Genomic DNA, 25,233 nt, shown 5'->3' on the forward strand with positions numbered 1-25,233 from the left:
TGAGACTAGAGTATTCTGAAAATATTTTTTGCAAAATTGTGTTTTCAATATTGGTCAGGTGTATCAGGAGATCATCTGCAAATACGTTTAGTTGCTATTCATGTTTACCAATACTGATAACTGTTACGTTTGGGTCCGATCGGATTATTTCTGCAAGGTTAAATTGCCAGTGCAAACAGGAGGGGGGGGGGAGAGGGGACATCCCTGTCTTGTGCCTCTTCCAAAAGAAATTTCATCAGAGAATGTATTATTTGTGTATATTTTTGGTTTAGGACATTCATACAATATTTTTATAAAATGAATTATTTCTGCTGGAAAGTACAAAGTTTCCAAAGCTTTGAATAGAAAAGGACATTCAAGACGGTCTAACACCTTTTCGGCATTAACAGCCATTATTAATCAATCTATAGATATATCTTTTTGCAAATTATTTTAAACTGAAACATGTTCTTGTATGTTTGTGTCTATTTTTACTAAACCTTATTTTATTGACCTAGTTTTATAGACCTAGTCTTACCTTGTTTAGTCTGGTAAGAGACGTTTACCTTGTTTAGTCTGGTAAGAGACGTTTACCTTGTTTAGTCTGGTAAGAGACGTTTACCTTGTTTAGTCTGGTAAGAGACGTTTACCTTGTTTAGTCTGGTAAGAGACGTTTACCTTGTTTAGTCTGGTAAGAGACGTTTACCTTGTTTAGTCTGGTAAGAGACGTTTACCTTGTTTAGTCTGGTAAGAGACGTTTACCTTGTTTAGTCTGGTAAGAGACGTTTACCTTGTTTAGTCTGGTAAGAGACGTTTACCTTGTTTAGTCTGGTAAGAGACGTTTACCTTGTTTAGTCTGGTAAGAGACGTTTACCTTGTTTAGTCTGGTAAGAGACGTTTACCTTGTTTAGTCTGGTAAGAGACGTTTACCTTGTTTAGTCTGGTAAGAGACGTTTACCTTGTTTAGTCTGGTAAGAGACGTTTACCTTGTTTAGTCTGGTAAGAGACGTTTACCTTGTTTAGTCTGGTAAGAGACGTTTACCTTGTTTAGTCTGGTAAGAGACGTTTACCTTGTTTAGTCTGGTAAGAGACGTTTACCTTGTTTAGTCTGGTAAGAGACGTTTACCTTGTTTAGTCTGGTAAGAGACGTTTACCTTGTTTAGTCTGGTAAGAGACGTTTACCTTGTTTAGTCTGGTAAGAGACGTTTACCTTGTTTAGTCTGGTAAGAGACGTTTACCTTGTTTAGTCTGGTAAGAGACGTTTACCTTGTTTAGTCTGGTAAGAGACGTTTACCTTGTTTAGTCTGGTAAGAGACGTTTACCTTGTTTAGTCTGGTAAGAGACGTTTACCTTGTTTAGTCTGGTAAGAGACGTTTACCTTGTTTAGTCTGGTAAGAGACGTTTACCTTGTTTAGTCTGGTAAGAGACGTTTACCTTGTTTAGTCTGGTAAGAGACGTTTACCTTGTTTAGTCTGGTAAGAGACGTTTACCTTGTTTAGTCTGGTAAGAGACGTTTACCTTGTTTATAAGCTTTATTTAAATTTTATGGTCATAATTTTTTAAATTTATGGGTCTATAATCAGCAGGGGACTCCAGATTCTCCTGGTTTTAATATGACTGAAATAGCTGTTTGATACATGGAACTAGGAAGTGCTAAATTTAGTGACATGTGTGTTGTCATTTGTGTAAATATGGGGTCTTTTGTGTCCCAAAACGTTGAATAGAATTCTATGTGGAAGATCCTTTCCTCCATGTGATGGTTTTAACAGCATATGTTTTCTTAGGTGAACTGTTTTTAGTGATTATTTTTTGTCTGCTGATAATTGCTTCAGAGTTGTTGAGTCTAAGAAAGCTGTAGGATCCATCCAAACGTTGTTTAATTCTGATTCATATACATTCTCATAGAAGCTTTCAAATTGTAATTAATCCCGTTGTTGTTCCTAATTACCACATTTGAATCTTTATCTTTTAAAATTATAACTGGTTTAGCATATATTCATTTTGTCATATTTACCAGGTTTATTTGCCATTAAGTAATATTCTTCATTTGAGTTTAACCTGTAATTGTTGTCTCTCTTCAAAAGTAAAATATAATTTTCCTGCTTAAGTTCAGAAATGTTATTTTCAATTTTCTTGTACAAGACTTCTATGGGCTTTTTCTAAGATAGTGATTTATTTGATTATTTTATTACATTTTAATTTCTAAATCAGATTGAACTTTTTGCAGAGTATGAGATTATCATTCCCCTAATGTACACCTTAAAGGCATCCCAAAATTATGTGTGTGTGGGCCTCCGTCCTCCTCTGGGTACATTGACTTTAATACAAAACCTAGGAGGCTCATGGTTCTCACCCCCTTCCATAGACTTACACAGTAATTATGACAACTTCCGGAGGACGTCTTCCAACCTATCAGAGCTCTTGCAGCATGAACTGTCATGTTGTCCACCCAATCAAAGGATCAGAGAATGAATCTAGTACTGAAAGCATAAGCTACAGCTAACTAGCACTGCAGTGTATAACATGTGGAGAGTAGTTGACTCAGAGAGAGAGAAAGACAATAGTTGAACAGTTTTGAACAAATTAATTTCTTCCAATATTTAGCTCTCTAAATAATCCTGATCTTTCCTGGAACAGCAACAGAAAGTACAAAGGCACTTTATTTAAAAACATTTTTATTCATTAGATTGTTTATAATGTCGTATATATTTTTTTCTCCCAATAGATTATTAAATATTAGATCAAAAATCTAAAATAAACGGTTTAAGATGTGGCTTGCCGTTCAAACCAGTCCCAGGCGATAAGCCAGACAAGTAGAAATAACATGATGAGTAAGTGTCTGTGGTAAATATAACAAACACCTGAGACAGCATCATCATTCAAAACATGAAACACCATGATGGGTCTGGGTGGGGAGGGGGGGTATATCCTGCCATGACACCCTATTCCCTACTACAGTACTCTACTTCTGACCAGAGCATTATGTGGTAGAGCATAATAAAAGGGGAGGTATATCCTGTCATGACACCCTATTCCCTACTACAGTACTCTACTTCTGACCAGAGCATAATGTGGTAGAGCATAATAAAAGGGGAGGTATATCCTGTCATGACACCCTATTCCCTACTACAGTACTCTACTTCATACTGTGCATACTGGTAATAAAAGGGGAATTACGGCGTCATTTTGGACAAAGTCTGGAAGTATGACAGCCACTTCCTGTTCACAGTTGACCATGGTTGGACCCCTCTACCCCATGTATTACAGGGCCCACATGGCTCTAGTCACTAGCAGTACACTACCTCCCATATCTGTGTCAGAAATGACACCCTATCCCCTACATAATGAAGACTGGGTAGTGCACTATGTATGGAATAGGGTGACATTTTTGGACGACACCCATGTTATGAAAAGAGAAAGGTTTGATAGAATATATTCAGAATCAGGTCAAGACGCTGTCAGAGAATCTTCTTATTCAATTAACCTTTATAATGTACTAAAATATTATTATACAGAATATATATTTCTTCACAGGAATACACAAAAAGTACAATTAGATATCAAATTATATATTGGGTTTACAAAATGACATTATAGCTTTGCAAATGTAATCCCTTTAGGTGAATTCTGACTCATGGCCATTCATGGTCTGTGTTTCAAATGATACCCTATTCCCTATATAGTGCACTACTTTCAACCATAGCCCTATGGATCCTGGTCAGAAGTAGTGCACTATAAAGGGAATAGGGTGCCATTTGGGATGCACTCCCAAGGCCATCCATAGTCTCTGTATGGGGAAAGTTCTGCGTTTGCAGTTATCAGTCTTTATGGATGGGTCCTGGAGTTTATCCTGACCAGAAGAGGGAGGAGCTCCTGGCTCTAGTTGGAGCCTATAATTAAGGCCAGGAGTTTTTCCACACCACATGGCCCATCTAACCTGGAAAAACTCCTGACCAGCGCTTCCAATTCTATGGAATGTTTTGATTGAAAAACTGGCCACCAATTCTGTGGAATTGTTCTACAGAAAAACTCTCTGGAATGAACCCAAATTCATGAGACTTGAAGAAGAGAAAAACTCTGGAATGAACCTGAATTCATGAGAATAGAAGAGAAAAACTCTCTGGAATGAACCTGAATTCATGAGAGCTGCATGGGAAAACTCTGGGCCCTATTTATGCAATCCCACATCATCCCACTTTATGAGTGACTGCCCAGGATCTCATCGAGGTCATTTTATGAGTGACTGCCCAGGATCTCATCGAGGTTGATGTCTTTCATCCAGTCGTCGTTGCCGGATCCAGACTTCAGCAGCGAGTCGATGAAGTCTGAGTCAGTGTTGATCCCTGGGACGGTGTTGTCTCCCTCCTGGAGGAATTCAAAGGTCAGTCGGTTAACAGCCCGGCTGTTCTGGGTCTGGTAGCTTCCCCCAGGGTTGTGGTTATGTGGTGGGAAGACCCCGATGGTGCTGCCCCCAGCGGGAACCCTCTGCTCCGGAGAGGCCTGGTTGAGGCTTGGTAGCCCTGGCAGAGGAGGCATCATGGGTTGGCTGGGTCTGGGGTTGGTGGTGGTGGTGGAGTTGCGGAGGCCTGGGTTCAGAGGCAGCATGCCAATTTCTGGTGCCACCTGGTTGGGTGGGCCAGGGCCTATGTGCCGGGGGCCAGGAGGGTACTGGTGGCTGGACATGTCGAGCTGAGACTGGGAATGGGCCCCCTGTGGTTGGAGTGAGTTCGGGGGCTGCCTTACCCCGAGAGACCCAGGGACCATGATGGGAGCTTTAGCTCCAGGAGGCCAGCCCATCACACCCCCCAGCCCGAGACCCTGCCCCTGACTGGGCATCCCTCCACCCTGCTGGCCTACTGATGTCCTTGAGGGATGTTGTACACTGGTAAGACCACCCACCTCAAACCCATTACCCTGGCCGTTGGGAGGACCAGGGAACCTGGACTTGTTTTGGTTGAGTCCTCCTCCGACTCCGAGTCCCATCTTGGTCTGGTTGTTGTGCTGTTGGATCTGGTGAGTGTGGGGACCTCTTCCAAACCTCCAGTCCGTGGGAGGAGGGGTCATCTTGGATCCCGGGCCACTGGGCATGTGGCAGGACATGGATAGAAGGTCACTCTGGTCAGACCCGTTGGTCGACAACGACTGGGAAGAACTCATACCTGAATACACAAAGATTGTTCTGATTCTGTTCTGATTGGCTCATACAGACACAAACAATGATGGAAAACCATTAAGAGCCAATACTGTTTTTTTCCTTCCTACATGGAAGCAATGAATGATTCAAATGAATGATGTACCTGTGAAAAGGCCTGTAGGTTGGACCATTCCTCTGGGCTGTTTATAGTCTGGTGGTGGTCTGGTTAGATGACGGTTAAACAGATCCTGGCTACTATTGATTTTGTCCTGAAACACAACAGAAAGAGACAATGAAACAACAATGTTCAAATCCAACATGAGATTGTCAGGGGTGGGATTGAAGGGGAACGCGTGGGAACTGTCTGAGTTCCCAAAGTGAAACATTTTGTAAGACAGAGTCACATGTTAACCTAGAGCTCAGTCATTGATGTTAACATGATAACCTAGAGCTCAGAGTCAGATGTTAACATGATAACCTAGAGCTCAGAGTCAGATGTTAACATGATAACCTAGAGCTCAGAGTCAGATGTTAACATGATAACCTAGAGCTCAGAGTCAGATGTTAACATGATAACCTAGAGCTCAGAGTCAGATGTTAACATGATAACCTAGAGCTCAGAGTCAGATGTTAACACGATAACCTAGAGCTCAGAGTCAGGTGTTAACATGATAACCTAGAGCTCAGAGTCAGATGTTAACATGATAACCTAGAGCTCAGAGTCAGATGTTAACATGATAACCTAGAGCTCAGAGTCAGATGTCAGATGTTTTTATGGAACCTTAGTGCTGCTTTTGATACCATCGATCACCACATTCTTTTGGAGAGATTGGAAACCCAAATTGGTCTACACTGACAAGTTCTGGCCTGGTTTAGATCTCATCTGTCGGAAAGATATCAGTTTGTCTCTGTGAATGGTTTGTCCTCTGACAAATCAACTGTACATTTCGGTGTTCCTCAAGGTTCTGTTTTAGGACCACTATTGTTTTCACTATATATTTTACCTCTTGGGGATGTTATTCGAAAACATAATCTTAACTTTCACTGCTATGCGGATGACACACAGCTGTACATTTCAATGAAACATGGTGAAGCCCCAAAATTGCCCTTGCTAGAAGCATGTGTTTCAGACATAAGGAATTGGATGGCTGCAAACTTTCTACTTTTAAACTCGGACAAAACAGAGATGCTTGTTCTAGGTCCCAAGAAACAAAGAGATCTTCTGTTGAATCTGATAATTAATCTTAATGGTTGTACAGTCGCCTCAAATAAAACTGTGAAGGACCTCGGCGTTACTCTGGACCCTGATCTCTCTTTTGAAGAACATATCAAGACCATTTCAAGGACAGCTTTTTTCCATCTACGTAACATTGCAAAAATCAGAGACTTTCTGTCCAAAAATTATGCAGAAAAATGTATCCATGCTTTTGTCACTTCTAGGTTAGACTACTGCAATGCTCTACTTTCCGGCTACCCGGATAAAGCACTAAATAAACTTCAGTTGGTGCTAAATACGGCTGCTAGAATCCTGACTAGAACCAAAAAATGTGATCATATTACTCCAGTGCTAGCCTCTCTACACTGGCTTCCTGTCAAAGCAAGGGCTGATTTCAAGGTTTTACTGCTAACCTACAAAGCATTACATGGGCTTGCTCCTACCTATCTCTCAGGTTTGGTCCTGCCATACATACCTACACATACGCTACGGTCACAAGACGCAGGCCTCCTAATTGTCCCTAGAATTTCTAAGCAAACAGCTGGAGGCAGGGCTTTCTCCTATAGAGCTCAATTTTTATGGAACGGTCTGCCTACCCATGTCAGAGATGCAAACTCGGTCTCAACCTTTAAGTCTTTACTGAAGACTCATCTCTTCAGTGGGTCATATGATTGAGTGTAGTCTGGCCCAGGAGTGGGAAGGTGAACGGAAAGGCTCTGGAGCAACGAACCGCCCTTGCTGTCTCTGCCTGGCCGGTTCCCCTCTTTCCACTGGGATTCTCTGCCTCTAACCCTATTACAGGGGCTGAGTCACTGGCTTACTGGGGCTCTCTCATGCCGTCCCTGGAAGGGGTGCGTCACCTGAGTGGGTTGATTCACTGATGTGGTCATCCTGTCTTGGTTGGCGCCCCCCCTTGTGTTGTGCCATGGTGGAGATCTTTGTGGGCTATACTCGGCCCTGTCTCAGGATGGTAAGTTGGTGGGTGAAGATATTCCTCTAGTGGTGTGGGGGCTGTCCTTTGGCAAAGTGGGTGGGGTTATATCCTTCCTGTTTGGCCCTGTCCGGGGGTGTCCTCGGATGGGGCCACAGTGTCTCCTGACCCCTCCTGTCTCAGCCTCCAGTAATTATGCTGCAGTAGTTTGTGTTGGGGGGCTAGGGTCAGTTTGTTATATCTGGAGTACTTCTCCTGTCCTATTCGGTGTCCTGTGTGAATCTAAGTGTGCGTTCTCTAATTCTCTCCTTCTCTTTTTCTTTCTCTCTCTCGGAGGACCTGAGCCCTAGGACCATGCCCCAGGACTACCTGACATGATGACTCCTTGCTGTCCCCAGTCCATCTGACCGTGCTGTTGCTCCAGTTTCAACTGTTCTGCCTTATTATTATACGACCATGCTGGTCATTTATGAACATTTGAACATCTTGGCCATGTTCTGTTATAATCTCCACCCGGCACAGCCAGAAGAGGACTGGCCACCCCACATAGCCTGGTTCCTCTCCTAGGTTTCTTCCTAGGTTTTGGCCTTTCTAGGGAGTTTTTCCTAGCCACCGTGCTTCTACACCTGCATTGCTTGCTGTTTGGGGTTTTAGGCTGGGTTTCTGTACAGCACTTTGAGATATCAGCTGATGTACGAAGGGCTATATAAATAAATTTGATTTGATTTGATGTTAACCTAGAGCAGAGTCAGATGTTAACATGATAACCTAGAGCTCAGAGTCAGATGTTAACATGATAACCTAGGGCTCAGAGTCAGATGTTAACCTAAAGCTCACAGAGTCATTGATGTTAGCATGATAACCTGGAGCTCACAGAGTCAGATTTTAACATGATAACCTAGAGCTCAGAGTCAGATGTTAACATGATAACCTAGAGCTCAGAGTCAGATGTTAACATGATAACCTAGAGCTCAGAGTCAGATGTTAACATGATAACCTAGGGCTCAGAGTCAGATGTTAACATGATAACCTAGAGCCCAGAGTCAGATGTTAACCTAGAGCTCAGAGTCAGATGTTAACCTAGAGCTCAGAGTCAGATGTTAACATGATAACCTAGAGCTCAGAGTCAGATGTTAACCTAGAGCTCAGAGTCAGATGCTAACCTAGAGCCCAGAGAGTCAAATGTTAACCTAGAGCTCAGAGTCAGATGTTAACATGATAACCTAGGGCTCAGAGTCAGATATTAACATGATAACCTAGGGCTCAGAGTCAGATGTTAACCTAGAGCTCAGAGTCAGATGTTAACATGATGACCTAGATCTCAGAGTCAGATGTTAACCTAGAGCTCAGAGTCAGATGTTAACATGATAACCTAGAGCTCAGAGTCAGATATTAACCTAGAGCTCACAGAGTCATTGATGTTAACATGATAACCTAGAGCTAACAGAGTCAGATGTTAACATGATAGCCTAGATCTCAGAGTCAGATGCTAACATAATAACCTAGATCTTTGAGTCAGATGTTAACATGATAACCTAGATCTCAGAGTCAGATGTCAACCTAAAGCTCACAGAGTCATTGATGTTAGCATGATAACCTGGAGCTCACAGAGTCAGATTTTAACATGATAACCTAGAGCTCAGAGTCAGATGTTAACCTAGAGCTCAGTCATTGATGTTAACATGATAACCTAGAGCTCAGTCATTGATGTTAACATGATAACCTAGAGCTCAGAGTCAGATGTTAACATGATAACCTAGGGCTCAGAGTCACATGTTAACATGATAACCTAGAGCTCAGAGTCAGATGTTAACATGATAACCTAGAGCTCAGAGTCAGATGTTAACATGATAACCTAGAGCCCAGAGTCAGATGTTAACCTAGAGCTCAGAGTCAGATGTTAACCTAGAGCTCAGAGTCAGATGTTAACATGATAACCTAGAGCTCAGAGTCAGATGTTAACCTAGAGCTCAGAGTCAGATGCTAACCTAGAGCCCAGAGAGTCAAATGTTAACCTAGAGCTCAGAGTCAGATGTTAACATGATAACCTGGGGCTCAGAGTCAGATATTAACATGATAACCTAGGGCTCAGAGTCAGATGTTAACCTAGAGCTCAGAGTCAGATGTTAACATGATGACCTAGATCTCAGAGTCAGATGTTAACCTAGAGCTCAGAGTCAGATGTTAACATGATAACCTAGAGCTCAGAGTCAGATATTAACCTAGAGCTCACAGAGTCATTGATGTTAACATGATAACCTAGAGCTCACAGAGTCAGATGTTAACATGATAGCCTAGATCTCAGAGTCAGATGCTAACATGATAACCTAGATCTTTGAGTCAGATGTTAACATGATAACCTAGATCTCAGAGTCAGATGTCAACCTAAAGCTCACAGAGTCATTGATGTTAGCATGATAACCTGGAGCTCACAGAGTCAGATTTTAACATGATAACCTAGAGCTCAGAGTCAGATGTTAACCTAGAGCTCAGTCATTGATGTTAACATGATAACCTAGAGCTCAGTCATTGATGTTAACATGATAACCTAGAGCTCAGTCATTGATGTTAACATGATAACCTAGAGCTCACAGAGTCATATTTTAACATAACCTAGAGCTCAGTCATTGATGTTAACATGATAACCTAGAGCTCACAGAGTCACTGATGTTAACATGATAACCTACAGCTCAGAGTCATTGATGTTAACCTGTTAACCTAGAGCTCAGAGAGTCAGATTTTAACACGATAACCTAGAGCTCACAGGCATTGATGTTAACATGATAACCTAGAGCTCACAGATTAATTGATGTTAACATGATAACCTAGAGCTCACAGATTAATTGATGTTAACGTGATAACCTGGAGCTCACAGAGTCATTGATGATAACCTAGAGCTCACAGATGAATTGATGTTAACATGATAACCTAGAGCTCACAGAGTCATTGATGATAACCTAGAGCTCACAGATGAATTGATGTTAACATGATAACCTAGAGCTCACAGAGTCATTGATGATAACCTAGAGCTCACAGATGAATTGATGTTAACATGATAACCTAGAGCTCACAGAGTCATTGATGATAACCTAGAGCTCACAGATGAATTGATGTTAACATGATAACCTAGAGCTCACAGATGAATTGATGTTAACATGATAACCTAGAGCTCACAGATGAATTGATGTTAACATGATAACCTAGAGCTCACAGAGTCATTGATGATAACCTAGAGCTCACAGATGAATTGATGTTAACATGATAACCTAGAGCTCACAGATGAATTGATGTTAACATGATAACCTAGAGCTCACAGATGAATTGATGTTAACATGATAACCTAGAGCTCACAGAGTCATTGATGATAACCTAGAGCTCACAGATGAATTGATGTTAACATGATAACCTGGAGCTCACAGAGTCATTGATGATGTGCTGCTGCTGGGCTAGCTGTCTCTGCATGACCTGGGTCTTCCCTGGTCCTGGGGGTTTCTGCTGGGTGTTGGAGCCAGGGGCAGGGGGACGTTGGTTGGCCTGGGCCTGGGTCTGGGCTGACATCCCCACTAGGCTGCCGTTGGTGGGCAGACGAGGCCCAGGAGGCATCTGGTTAGAGAGGAAAGCAGAGGGAAATAAGGTGATCTTTATTTCAACGTAAGTGCCTTGCTCAAGGGCACAACAGCAGGAGATAGCAGTACATGGGATCTGAAAACAGTTGCAAGATGAATTTCAATGTTTTAATTTACATAAATAATACCTTGGTATGGGAGTATCTCTATTCAATGCATTGGTTCAGTAGCCCACTGGAGGTATTATCCAGTCAAAACAATACAATACCACAAATCTGCCACTAGAGGGCAAACCTCCATAACAAACCACAAGGTTCTGGTGTGAAAATGACACCACCTCTCTGTATGAGGCTCCGGCCACTCCCCCTGAAGCAGCAACACAACAGACTTGGAGAGAGGTTCCTTTGGGAGGGGGCGAGACAGGGGAGAAAGGCTTCTTTCAAGGGGGAGCGGTTCTTTTTCAGGAGGAGAGAGGCTTCTTTTAGGGGGGGGGGGACTAGTCTCCTCAAGGCAAAGCTGTTCCCTTGACAAATGGTTCTGACGAGGATGGAAATAATCCCTGAGACGGCGGGAACTGAACTGTGTGCCGACGAGGGAGGTTCAGTTTCTACCCTCCCTGCTGCAGCATGACTACTGCTGCTTACCTCCCGCGAACAACCTCCTTTTACCCAAAACACTAGGATCAGTTCCTCCCTGTCCATGTAATCTTATTAATTATTATCTAAAAGCCAAAACGGATCGTAGATCGGCACCATAACTACAGTCTACCTCCCTATAACAAAGCATTGTCTGCTTCCCAATCCACTGATCCCCGAACAGTTCTTATTCCCTGCACAGTGGATACCTTGTACGTTCCAATCCCTCAGCTGATCTAGGATCAGTTTGGTTTCCCCTTGGCTGTAGTATCTTAGTTTGCCCGGATCCTTATTCATTATGATCCAAAAAGTGAAATGGATCCTCGATCAGCACTCCTAAACGCTTGAATATAATACTTCAGCAGTTCCCGTAGGTTGTATTGTGGTGTTTTCTTGTTGTGTTGTGTTTTGCTGTTGTGGTGTGTTGTTGTGGTGTGTTGTTGTTGTGGTGTGTTGTTGTTGTGGTGTGTTGTTGTTGTGGTGTGTTGTTGTGGTGTGTTGTTGTGGTGTGTTGTTGTTGTTGTGGTGTGTTGTGTTGTGGTGTGTTGTTGTGTTGTTGTCGTTGTGGTGTGTTGTGTTGTTGTGGTGTGTTGTGGTGTATTGTGTTGTGGTGTGTTGTGGTGTGTTGTGTTGTGGTGTGTTGTTGTTGTTGTGGTGTGTTGTGTTGTGTTGTTGTGTTGTGTTGTTGTGGTGTGTTGTGGTGTATTGTGTTGTGTTGTGGTGTGTTGTTGTGGTGTGTTGTGGTGTGTTGTTGTTGTTGTGGTGTGTTGTTGTTGTTGTGGTGTGGTATGTTGTTGTTGTGCCCATGTCTGCTACCTGGTGCACATTAGGCTGAGAGCCTTAGCAGACCTGTTCATTTCTTCTTCTATTGGAGGTGGAGTGTAAACTACAGACAGACTTCAATCTTTATTTGGTTCCTCCAAGTGCTTGGTTTCCTACTTTCTTCAGTACCGTGCAGCCTGTATCTTCAGGCAGTATTGAGTTCCTTGTCTTCAGGCAGTATTGAGTACCTTGTCTTCAGGCAGTATTGAGTACCTTGTCTTCAGGTAGTATTGAGTACCTTGTCTTCAGGCAGTATTGAGTATCTTGTCTTCAGGCAGTATTGAGTACCTTGCAGCATGTGTCTTCAGGCAGTATTGAGTACCTTGCAGCATGTGTCTTCAGGCAGTATTGAGTACCTTGTCTTCAGGCAGTATTGAGTACCTTGTCTTCAGGCAGTATTGAGTACCTTGTCTTCAGGCAGTATTGAGTACCTTGCAGCATGTGTCTTCAGGCAGTATTGAGTACCTTGTCTTCAGGCAGTATTGAGTACCTTGCAGCATGTGTCTTCAGGCAGTATTGAGTACCTTGCAGCATGTGTCTTCAGGCAGTATTGAGTACCTTGTCTTCAGGCAGTATTGAGTACCTTGTCTTCAGGCCGTATTGAGTACCTTGTCTTCAGGCAGTATTGAGTACCTTGCAGCATGTGTCTTCAGGCAGTATTGAGTACCTTGTCTTCAGGCAGTATTGAGTACCTTGCAGCATGTGTCTTCAGGCAGTATTGAGTACCTTGCAGCATGTGTCTTCAGGCAGTATTGAGTACCTTGTCTTCAGGCAGTATTGAGTACCTTGTCTTCAGGCAGTATTGAGTACCTTGTCTTCAGGCAGTATTGAGTACCTTGTCTTCAGGCAGTATTGAGTACCTCGTCTTCAGGCAGTATTGAGTACCCCATCTTCAGGCAGTATTGAGTACCTTGTCTTCAGGCAGTATTGAGTACCTTGTCTTCAGCCCAGTATTGAGTACCTTGTCTTCAGGCAGTATTGAGTACCTTGCCTTCAGGCAGTATTGAGTACCTCGTCTTCAGGCAGTATTGAGTACCTTGTCTTCAGCCCAGTATTGAGTACCTTGTCTTCAGCCCAGTATTGAGTACATCGTCTTCAGGTAGTATTGAGTAACGTAACAAAATGACGAAAAATTCAAGGGGTCTGAATACTTTCCGGATGCACTGTATGTAAGTCAGAAGCCTAATGTTGTGCCCTTTTCCCTAATCCCTACCCTTAGGGCTCTGGTCAAAAGTCTCTATATAGTGTATTAGGGCACCATTTAGGACACAGCCAGAATCACTAAACAGGTTCCCATCTTTTTATGTGAATAAAGTATGTCGGGAAAAAGAGGCCTGATGGAAACAGATCATTTGTCGGTAAACTTTCCAAATGTCAAAAATACGCTAGAGAAGGTGGGATATTTTTGTGTCAGTAAAATGTATTACGCTTGCAACACTTTCCCATGCAAATATTGATATAATAACTATTATATCGAAGTCAACGTGGAGTCACATGATGATATGTTGTGTGGTCCTCCCACTGCGACTCGGGAAAGCATGCAGTTCATTAGGCTACAGATGATATAAATTATGATGGACGTGAAAGCGTGGTGAAAGGGGACTACAGAGAAAATAACCAGAAGACAAACATTCACTGTAGAGAAAAGAAGTGGAGGTCAATGTCTGGGACAGACTGCCTCTGAGATGGACAAACAAAAGCCTGAGAGGAATAGCGAAGAGAAAGTGTATGTACTCATCTAAATACTAATAAATACTACTACATCATCTAAATACTACTACATCATCTAAATACTAATAAATACTACTACAACATCATCTAAATACTAATAAATACTACTACATCATCTAAATACTAATAAATACTACTAAAACATCATCTAAATACTAATAAATACTACTACGTCATCTAAATACTACTACATCATATAAATACTACTACATCATCTAAATACTACTAAATACTACTAAAACATCATCTAAATACTACTACATCATCTAAATACTAATAAATACTACTACATCATCTAAATACTAATAAATACTACTACATCATATAAATACTACTACATCATCTAAATACTACTACATCATCTAAATACTACTACATCATCTAAATACTACTACATCATCTAAATACTACTACATCATCTAAATACTAATAAATACTACTACATCATCTAAATACTACTACATCATCTAAATACTAATAAATACTACTACATCATCTAAATACTACTACATCATCTAAATACTACTACATCATCTAAATACTACTACATCATCTAAATACTACTACATCATCTAAATACTACTACATCATCTAAATACTACTACATCATCTAAATACTACTACATCATCTAAATACTAATAAATACTACTAAAACATCATCTAAATACTAATAAATACTACTACGTCATCTAAATACTACTACATCATATAAATACTAATAAATACTACTACATCATCTAAATACTACTACATCATCTAAATACTACTACATCATCTAAATACTAATAAATCATCTAAATACTAATAAATACTACTACATCATCTAAATACTACTACATCATCTAAATACTAATAAATACTACTACATCATCTAAATACTACTACATCATCTAAATACTACTACATCATCTAAATACTACTACATCATCTAAATACTACTACATCATCTAAATACTACTACATCATCTAAATACTACTACATCATCTAAATACTACTACATCATCTAAATACTAATAAATACTACTAAAACATCATCTAAATACTAATAAATACTACTACGTCATCTAAATACTACTACATCATATAAATACTAATAAATACTACTACATCATCTAAATACTACTACATCATCTAAATACTACTACATCATAATCTAAATAATCTATATACTACTGAATACTACTACACCATTGTCTAAATCCTCTAAATACTACTACAAAATCATCTAAATCATTTATCCCCCACTCTCTCGGTCTCTCCATTTTCTCTCTCAATTCAATTATTGACATGTTTTTTATTTCACCTTTATTTAACCAGGTAGGTCAGTTGAGAACAAGTTCTCATTTACAATTGCGACCTGGCCAAGATAAAGCAAAGCAGTGTGACAAAAAACATCAACACAGAGTTACACATAAACAAACGTACAGTCAATAACACAATACTATGTACAGTGTGTGCAAATGTAGTAAGATTAGGGAGGTAAGGCAATAAATAGGCAATAGAGGTGAAATAATGACAATTTATCATTAACACTGGAGTGAATAGATGTGCAGATGATGATGTGCAAGTAGAGATACTGGGGTGCAAAAGAGCAAAAAAAGATATATAACAATATGGGGATGAGGTAGTTGTGTGGGCCATTTACAGATGGGCTGTGTACAGGTACAGTGATCGGCAAGCTGCTCTGACAGCTGATGCTTAAAGTTAGAGAGAGAGACATGAGTCTCCACCTTCAGTGATTTTTGCAATTCGTTCCAGTCATTGGCAGCAGAGAACTGGAAGGTAAGGCGGCCAAATGAGGTGTTGGCTGTGGGGATGACCAGGGACATATACCTGCTGGAGCATGTGCTACAGGTGGTTGTTGCTATGGTGACCAGTGAGCTGAGATAAGGCGGGGCTTTACCTAGCAAAGACTTATAGATGACCTGGAGCCAGTGGGTTCGGCGATGAATATTCAACGAGGGCCAGCCAACGAGAGCATACAGGTCGCAGTGGTGGGTAGTATATGGGGATTTGGTGACAAAACGGATGGTACTGTGATAGACTACATCCAATTAGCTGAGTAGAGTGTTGGAGGCTATTTTGTAAATTACATCGCCAAAGTCAAGGATCAGCAGAATAGTCAGTTTTACGAGGGAATGTTTGGCAGCATGAGAGAAGGAGGCTATGTTGTGAAATAGGAAGCCGATTCTAGATTTAATTTTGGATTGGAAATGCTTAATGTGAGTCTGGAAGGAGAATTTACAGTCTAACCAGACACCTAGGTATTTGTAGTTGTCCACATATTCTAAGTCAGAACCGTCCAGAGTAGTGATGCTAGTCAGGTGGGCGGGTGCGGGCAGCAATCGGTTAAAGAGCATGCATTTAGTTTTACTAGCATTTAAAAGCAGTTGGAGGCCCCGGAAGGAGTGTTGTATGGCACTAAAGCTCGTTTGGAGGTTTGTTGACACGGTGTCCAAAGAAGGGCCAGAAGTATACAGAATGGTGTCATCTGCGTAGAGGTGGATCAGAGAAACACCAGCAGCAAGAGCGACATCATTGATATATACATGGAAAAGAGTCGGCCCGATAATTGAACCCTGTGGCACCCCCATAGAGACTGCCATAGGTCCGGACAACAGGCACTCCGATTTGACACACTGAACTGAGAGGCAGTTGGTGAACCAGGCGAGGCAGTCATTTGAGAAACCAAGGCTATTGAGTCTGCTGATAAGAATGCGGTCAAACAGGGTCAAAAGCCTTGGCCAGGTCGATGAAGACGGCTGCACAGTACTGACTATCGATGGCGGCTATGATATAATTTAGGACCTTGAGCGTGGCTGAGGTGCACCCATGACCAGCTCGGAAAGATTGCATAGTGGAGAAGGTACGGTGGGATTCGAAATGGTCGGTAATCTGTTTGTTGACTTGGCTTTCGAAGATCTTAGAAAGGCAGGGCAGGATGTATATACAGTTGAATTCGGAAGTTTACATACACCTTACCTAAATACATTTAAACTCTTTAAGTACTCTTTAAGGTACTTTTTCACAATTCCTGACATTTAATCCTAGTAAAAGATTGCCTGTGGTAGGTCAGTTAGAATCACCACTTTACTTTAAGAATGTGAAATGTCAGAATAATAGTACAGAGAATGATTTATTTTCATTTTTTTTCATCACATTCCCAGTGGGTCAGAAGTTTACATACACTCAATTAGTATTTGGTAGCATTGCCTTTAAATAGTTGAACTTGGGTCAAACGTTTCGGGTAGCCTTCCACAAGTTGGGTGAAGTTTGTCCCATTCCTCCTGACAGAGCTGGTGTAACTGAGTCAGGTTTGTAGGCCTCCTTGCTCGCACACACTTTTTCAGTTCTGCCCACACATTTTCTATAGGATTGAGGTCAGGGATTTGTGAAGGCCACTCCAATACCTTGACTTTCTCGTCCTTAAGCCATTTTGCCACAACTTTGGAAGTGTGCTTGGGGTCATTGTCCATTTGGAAGACCCATTTGTGACCAAGCTTTAACTTCCTGACTGATGTCTTGCGATGTTGCTTCAATATATCTACATCACTATCTTCCTCATGATGCCATCTATTTTGTGAAGTGCACCAGTCTCTCTTGCAGCAAAGCACCCCCATAACATGGTGCTGCCACCCCCGTGCTTCACGGTTGGGATGGTGGTGTTCTTCGGGTTGCAAGCCTCCCCCTTTTCCCTCCAAACATAACAATGGTCATTATGGCCAAACAGTTCTATTTTTGTTTCATCAGACCAGAGGACATTTCTCCAAAAAGTACGATCTTTGTCCCCATGTGCAGTTGCAAACCGTAGTCTGGCTTTCTTATGGCGGTTTTGGAGCAGTGGCTTGCTGAGCGGCCTTTCAGGTTATGTCGATATGGATCTCGGTTTACTGTGGATATAGATACTTTTGTACCCGTTTCCTCCAGCATCTTCACAAGGTCCTTTGCTGTTGTTCTGGGATTGATTTGCACTTTTTGCACCAAAGTATGTTCATCTCTAGGAGACAGAACGCGTCTCCTTCCTGAGCAGTATGACGGCTGCGTGGTCCCATGGTGTTTATACTTGTGTACTATTGTTTGTATAGATGAACGTGGTACCTTCAGGCATTTTGGAAATTGCTCCCAAGGATGAACCAGACTTTTTTTCTCAGAATTTTTTTTCTGAGGTCTTGTTTGGTTTCTTTTGATTGTCCCATGATGTCAAGCAAAGAGGCATTGAGTTTGAAGGTAGGCCTTGAAATACATCCACAGGTACACCTCCAATTGACTCAAATTATGTCAATTAGCCTATCAGAAGCTTCTAAAGCAAAGACATAATTTTCTGGAATTTTCCAAGCCGTTTAAAGGCACAGTCAACTTAGTGTTTGTGAACTTCTGACATAGTGGAATTGTGAAACAGTGAATTATAAGTGAAATAATCTGTCTGTACACAATTGTTGGGAAAATTACTTGTGTCATGCACAAAGTAGATGTCCTAACCGACTTGCCATAACTAATTTGTTAATTAGTGGTGGTTGAAAAACAAGTTATAATGACTCCAAACTAAGTGTATGTAAACTTCAGACTTCAACTGTCGGTCTATAACAGTTTGGGTCTAGAGTGTTTTGAAGAGGGGGATGACCGCGGCAGCATTCCAATCTTTGGGGATCTCAGACGATATGAAAGAGATGTTGAACAGGCTAGTAATAGGGGTTGCAACAATTTTGACTGATCATTTTAGAAAGAGAGGGTCCAGATTGTCTTAGCCCAGCTGATTTGTAGGGATCCAGATTTTGAAGCTCATCAGCTGTCTGGATTTGGGTGAAGGAGAAGCGGGGTGACTTGGGCCTGTTTCTGCAGGGGGTGCAGAGCTGTTAAACAGGGTCGGGTAGCCAGGTGTAAAGCATGGCCAGCCGTAGAAAAATGCTAATTGGAATGATCGATTATCATAGATTTATCGGTGGTGACGGTGTTTCCTAGCCTCAGTGCAGTGGGCAGCTGGGAGGAGGTGCTCTTATTCTCCATGGACTTTAGTGTCCCAGAACTTTTTGGAATTAGTGCTACAGGATGCAAATTTCTGTTTGAAAAAGCTAGCCTTTGCTTTCCTAACTGACTGCGTGTATTGGTTCCTGAGTTCCCTGAACAGCTGCATATTGCGGGGCTATTCGATGCTAATGCAGAACGCCACAGGATGTTCTTGTGCTGGTCAAGGGCAGTCAAGTCTGGGGTAAATCAAGGGCTACTATATCTGTTCTTAGTTCTACATATTTTGAATGGGGAATGCTTATTTAAGATGGTGAGGAAATTACTTTTAAAGAACAACCAGGCATCCTCTACTGACGGGATGAGGTCAATATCCTTCCAGGATACCCAGGCCAGGTCGATTAGAAAGGCCTGCTCGCTGAAGTGTTTTAGGGAGCGTTTGACAGTGATGAGGGGTGGTCGTTTTACTGCAGACCCATTATGGACACAGGCAATGAGGCAGTGATCGCTGAGATCCTGGTTGAAAACAGCAGAGTTGTATTTAGAGGGCAAGTTGGTCAGGATGATATCTATGAGGGTGCCCATGGTTACGGATTTAGGGTTGTACCTGATCTATGAGGGTGCCCATGGTTACGGATTTAGGGTTGTACCTGATCTATGAGGGTGCCCATGGTTACGGATTTAGGGTTGTACCTGATCTATGAGGGTGCCCATGGTTACGGATTTAGGGTTGTACCTGATCTATGAGGGTGCCCATGGTTACGGATTTAGGGTTGTACCTGATCTATGAGGGTGCCCATGGTTACGGATTTAGGGTTGTACCTGATCTATGAGGGTGCCCATGGTTACGGATTTAGGGTTGTACCTGATCTATGAGGGTGCCCATGTAAAGTAAAAGTTACATTGTCAAAGACAGGAATATAGACTGTTTGTAATTCAGTCTCTCTCTCCCATACTCCGTTTTCTCTCAACACACATGCTAGAGGCAGAGGAAACTTCAAACAGCAGTCTGAGGAGAGAGAGAGAAAGGAAGCAACGAGTCGCTCAACTCTCTGTGGTTCACTGCTTCCAATTACCAGGCACCGTGAGAAGTTATGACCACCTCACACACACACAGAATGTTTTCAAATGATCTCGGAAAGGAGGCTGGCCGCGTGCGGTGCAGAAAGCCGACCCCAGTCTTTGTAGGAAGAACAACCTAGTAAGGAGTGTTTTGTTAGCATGTACATCTGAGTAGTCCTCTGTTTGTCATCCTGACGTGTCATTAAGCTGTTTTCCATTCCTCTCCTCTCTTTCTCTCCTCCCATTCTTCACAAGCTAAATGAATAATACCACGTGGCTCCAGTCTGGCTCTCTTTGGCCATCGGAAGGAGAGGGAGAAGGAGTGATGATCTAGTCTTCTGTACTGCACTGCTGCGGGGCTCAGCGGCGCTAAGCTAGACAGATCAGCGGTAGGCTAAAATAGACAGATCAGGGATAGGTTAAAATATAAAGATCAGGGGTAGTCTACAATAGACAGATCAGGGATAGGTTAAAATAGACAGAGCAGGGGTAGGCTAAGCTAGACAGATCAGGGGTAGGCTAAGCTAGACAGAGCAGGGGTAGGCTAAGCTAGACAGAGCAGGGGTAGGCTAAGCTAGACAGAGCAGGGGTAGGCTAAAATAGACAGATCAGGGGTAGGCTAAAATAGACAGATCAGGGGTAGGCTAAAATAGACAGATCAGGGGTAGGCTACAATAGACAGAGCAGGGGTAGGCTACAATAGACAGATCAGGGGTAGGCTAAAATAGACAGAGCAGCGGTAGGCTAAAATAGACAGAGCAGCGGTAGGCTAAAATAGACAGAGCAGCGGTAGGCTAAAATAGACAGATCAGCGGTAGGCTAAAATAGACAGATCAGGGGTAGGCTAAGCTAGACAGAGCAGCGGTAGGCTAAGCTAGACAGATCATGGTGAGGCTAAACTAGGTAGATCAGGGCTAAACTAGACTAGGCATATCACAGGGATGCTACACTAGACTAAACGAGACTAAGCTAAACTAGACCGATCAGGGGTAAACTAGACTAAGCTAGACAGATCAGTGGTAGTCTAAACTAGACAAGACTCTCTCTTTCTCTCCCTGTCAGCCCCTCCCCCAGCCCCTCCCCCAGCCTCTCTCAGCATCTCTCTCAGAGCAATGCTTCCTCCCAGGCAGCCTGCAGTCAGAACTCTGGTCCCGGGGGACGGCCTTGGCATCTGGACTTGGCTGCTGATCCCTTTCCCAGGAAACAAACACTCCCTTCACACAGCCTGTCTCTCTGTCTCTGGTTAGACCACTCCCTTCACACAGCCTGTCTCTCTGTCTCTGGTTAGACCACTCCCTTCACACAGCCTGTCTCTCTGTCTCTGGTTAGAACCCTCCCTTCACACAGCCTGTCTCTGGTTAGAACACTCCCTTCACACAGCCTGTCTCTGGTTAGAACACTCCCTTCACACAGCCTGTCTCTCTGTCTCTGGTTAGAACACTCCCTTCACACAGCCTGTCTCTGGTTAGACCACTCCCTTCACACAGCCTGTCTCTGGTTAGACCACTCCCTTCACACAGCCTGTCTCTGGTTAGAACACTCCCTTCACACAGCCTGTCTCTGGTTAGAACACTCCCTTCACACAGCCTGTCTCTCTGTCTCTGGTTAGACCACTCCCTTCACACAGCCTGTCTCTCTGTCTCTGGTTAGACCACTCCCTTCACACAGCCTGTCTCTCTGTCTCTGGTTAGACCACTCCCTTCACACAGCCTGTCTCTGGTTAGACCACTCCCTTCACACAGCCTGTCTCTGGTTAGACCACTCCCTTCACACAGCCTGTCTCTCTGTCTCTGGTTAGAACACTCCCTTCACACAGCCTGTCCCTCTGTCTCTGGTTAGACCACTCCCTTCACACAGCCTGTCTCTGGTTAGAACACTCCCTTCACACAGCCTGTCTCTCTGTCTCTGGTTAGACCACTCCCTTCACACAGCCTGTCCCTCTGTCTCTGGTTAGACCACTCCCTTCACACAGCCTGTCCCTCTGTCTCTGGTTAGACCACTCCCTTCACACAGCCTGTCTCTGTTTAGAACACTCCCTTCACACAGCCTGTCTCTCTGTCTCTGGTTAGAACACTCCCTTCACACAGCCTGTCTCTCTGTCTCTGGTTAGACCACTCCCTTCACACAGCCTGTCCCTCTGTCTCTGGTTAGGTTAGAGAGAGAGAGAGACCTGAACCCATCAATCATTTATGTAACATAATTGGCAACACCATGAACAAAAATTATGATAAAAAAACAACTGTATACCTTATGAGTCTCTGTCTGGATTAATTACAGATAAAATAATGGGCTCAATTTGATCTGGGAATAATCCTGACCACACTAGTTCCAGAGGTATGTAGAAATCAGGTCCTGTCTTTAAATTCCTCGAGCACAACCACTATCCTGAAACTGTGGTGTGAGCTCCCTCACCCCACAGGAACCCCATATAGATGTCAGCTCCCTCACCCCACAGGAACCCCATATAGATGTCAGCTCCCTCACCCCACAGGAACCCCATATAGATGTCAGCTCCCTCACCCCACAGGAACCCCATATAGATGTCAGCTCCCTCACCCCACAGGAACCCCATATAGATGTCAGCTCCCTCACCCCACAGGAACCCCATATAGATGTCAGCTCCCTCACCCCACAGGAACCCCATATAGATGTCAGCTCCCTCACCCCACAGGAACCCCATATAGATGTCAGCTCCCTCACCCCACAGGAACCCCATATAGTTGTCAGCTCCCTCACACCACAGGAACCCCATATAGATGTCAGCTCCCTCACCCCACAGGAACCCCATATAGATGTCAGCTCCCTCACCCCACAGGAACCCCATATAGATGTCAGCTCCCTCACCCCACAGGAACCCCATATAGATGTCAGCTCCCTCACCCCACAGGAACCCCATATAGATGTCAGCTCCCTCACCCCACAGGAACCCCATATAGATGTCAGCTCCCTCACACCACAGGAACCCCATATAGATGTCAGCTCCCTCACACCACAGAACCCCATATAGATGTCAGCTCCCTCACCCCACAGGAACCCCATATAGATGTCAGCTCCCTCACACCACAGGAACCCCATATAGATGTCAGCTCCCTCACACCACAGAAACCCCATATAGATGTCAGCTCCCTCACCCCATATAGATGTCAGCTCCCTCACACCACAGAAACCCCATATAGATGTCAGCTCCCTCACCCCATCTAGATGTCAGCTCCCTCACACCACAGAAACCCCATATAGATGTCAGTTCCCTCACCCTATATAGATGTCAGCTCCCTCACCCCATATAGATGTCAGCTCCCTCACACCACAGAAACCCCATATAGATGTCAGCTCCCTCACACCACAGAAACCCCATATAGATGTCAGTTCCCTCACCCTATATAGATGTCAGCTCCCTCACCCCATATAGATGTCAGCTCCCTCACACCACAGAAACCCCATATAGATGTCAGCTCCCTCACCCCATATAGATGTCAGCTCCCTCACACCACAGAAACCCCATATAGATGTCAGCTCCCTCACACCACAGAAACCCCATATAGATGTCAGCTCCCTCACACCACAGGAACCCCATATAGATGTCAGCTCCCTCACACCACAGAAACCCCATATAGATGTCAGCTCCCTCACACCACAGAAACCCCCTATAGATGTCAGCTCCCTCACCCCATATAGATGTCAGCTCCCTCACATCACAGGAACCCCATATAGATGTCAGCTCCCTCACCCCATATAGATGTCAGCTCCCTCACACCACAGGAACCCCATATAGATGTCAGCTCCCTCACCCCATATAGATGTCAGCTCCCTCACACCATAGAAACCCCATATAGATGTCAGCTCCCTCACACCACATGAACCCCATATAGATGTCAGCTCCCTCACACCACAGAAACCCCATATAGATGTCAGCTCCCTCACCCCATATAGATGTCAGCTCCCTCACACCACAGGAACCCCATATAGATGTCAGCTCCCTCACCCCATATAGATGTCAGCTCCCTCACACCACAGAAACCCCATTTAGATGTCAGCTCCCTCACACCACAGAAACCCCATATAGATGTCAGCTCCCTCACCCCATATAGATGTCAGCTCCCTCACACCACAGGAACCCCATATAGATGTCAGCTCCCTCACACCACAGGAACCCCATATAGATGTCAGCTCCCTCACACCACAGGAACCCCATATAGATGTCAGCTCCCTCACACCACAGAAACCCCCCATAGATGTCAGCTCCCTCACACCACAGGAACCCCATATAGATGTCAGTTCCCTCACACCACAGGAACCCCATATAGATGTCAGCTCCCTCACACCACAGGAACCCCATATAGATGTCAGCACCCTCACACCACAGGAACCCCATATAGATGTCAGCTCCCTCACACCACAGGAACCCCATATAGATGTCAGCTCCCTCACCCCATATAGATGTCAGCTCCCTCACACCACAGAAACCACATATAGATGTCAGCTCCCTCACACCACAGGAACCCCATATAGATGTCAGCTCCCTCACACCACAGGAACCACATATAGATGTCAGCTCCCTCACCCCATATAGATGTCAGCTCCCTCACACCACAGGAACCCCATATAGATGTCAGCTCCCTCACACCACAGAAACCACATATAGATGTCAGCTCCCTCACACCACAGGAACCCCATATAGATGTCAGCCCCCTCACACCACAGGAACCACATATAGATGTCAGCTCCCTCACCCCATATAGATGTCAGCTCCCTCACACCACAGAAACCCCATATAGATGTCAGCTCCCTCACCCCATATAGATGTCAGCTCCCTCACACCACAGAAACCCCATATAGATGTCAGCTCCCTCACACCACAGAAACCCCATATAGATGTCAGCTCCCTCACCCCATATAGATGTCAGCTCCCTCACACCACAAGAACCCCATATAGATGTCAGCTCCCTCACACCACAGAAACCCCATATAGACCCATCCCAAATGGAACACTATTCCTCATCAAGTGCACTACTACTTGATTGCCAGCTGGGTCTACAGTAAAGTCTGTAGGTAGATATGAAACAAACAAGGGAATCTCCTCCTACAGTACAAGATCAGCCCTAAGGTTATACTGTACTGTGAGAATGTGTGTGTGTGTGTGTGTGTGTGTGTGTGTGTGTGTGTGTGTGTGTGTGTGTGTGTGTGTGTGTGTGT

General features: G+C 43.6%; 1 protein-coding gene across 1 annotated transcript in view; it reads right to left on the reverse strand.

The window, feature by feature from the left end:
- Positions 1-3,211: 3,211 nt before the first annotated feature.
- Positions 3,212-25,233, reverse strand: part of maml2 (mastermind like transcriptional coactivator 2) — a 146,204-nt gene continuing 124,182 nt past the window's right edge. Inside the window, exons 3-5 of the mRNA XM_031791309.1 lie at positions 10,678-10,863; positions 5,277-5,382; positions 3,212-5,138 (exon numbers count right to left, since the gene is read on the reverse strand). Of these exons, the coding sequence (XP_031647169.1) occupies positions 4,213-5,138; positions 5,277-5,382; positions 10,678-10,863 (1,218 nt within the window). The 3' untranslated portion in view covers positions 3,212-4,212. The remainder of the gene's footprint in view (positions 5,139-5,276; positions 5,383-10,677; positions 10,864-25,233) is intronic.

The sequence above is a fragment of the Oncorhynchus kisutch genome, linkage group LG15 (genome assembly GCF_002021735.2).
Source record: "Oncorhynchus kisutch isolate 150728-3 linkage group LG15, Okis_V2, whole genome shotgun sequence".
In the NCBI taxonomy this organism is placed as follows: Eukaryota; Metazoa; Chordata; class Actinopteri; order Salmoniformes; family Salmonidae; genus Oncorhynchus; species Oncorhynchus kisutch.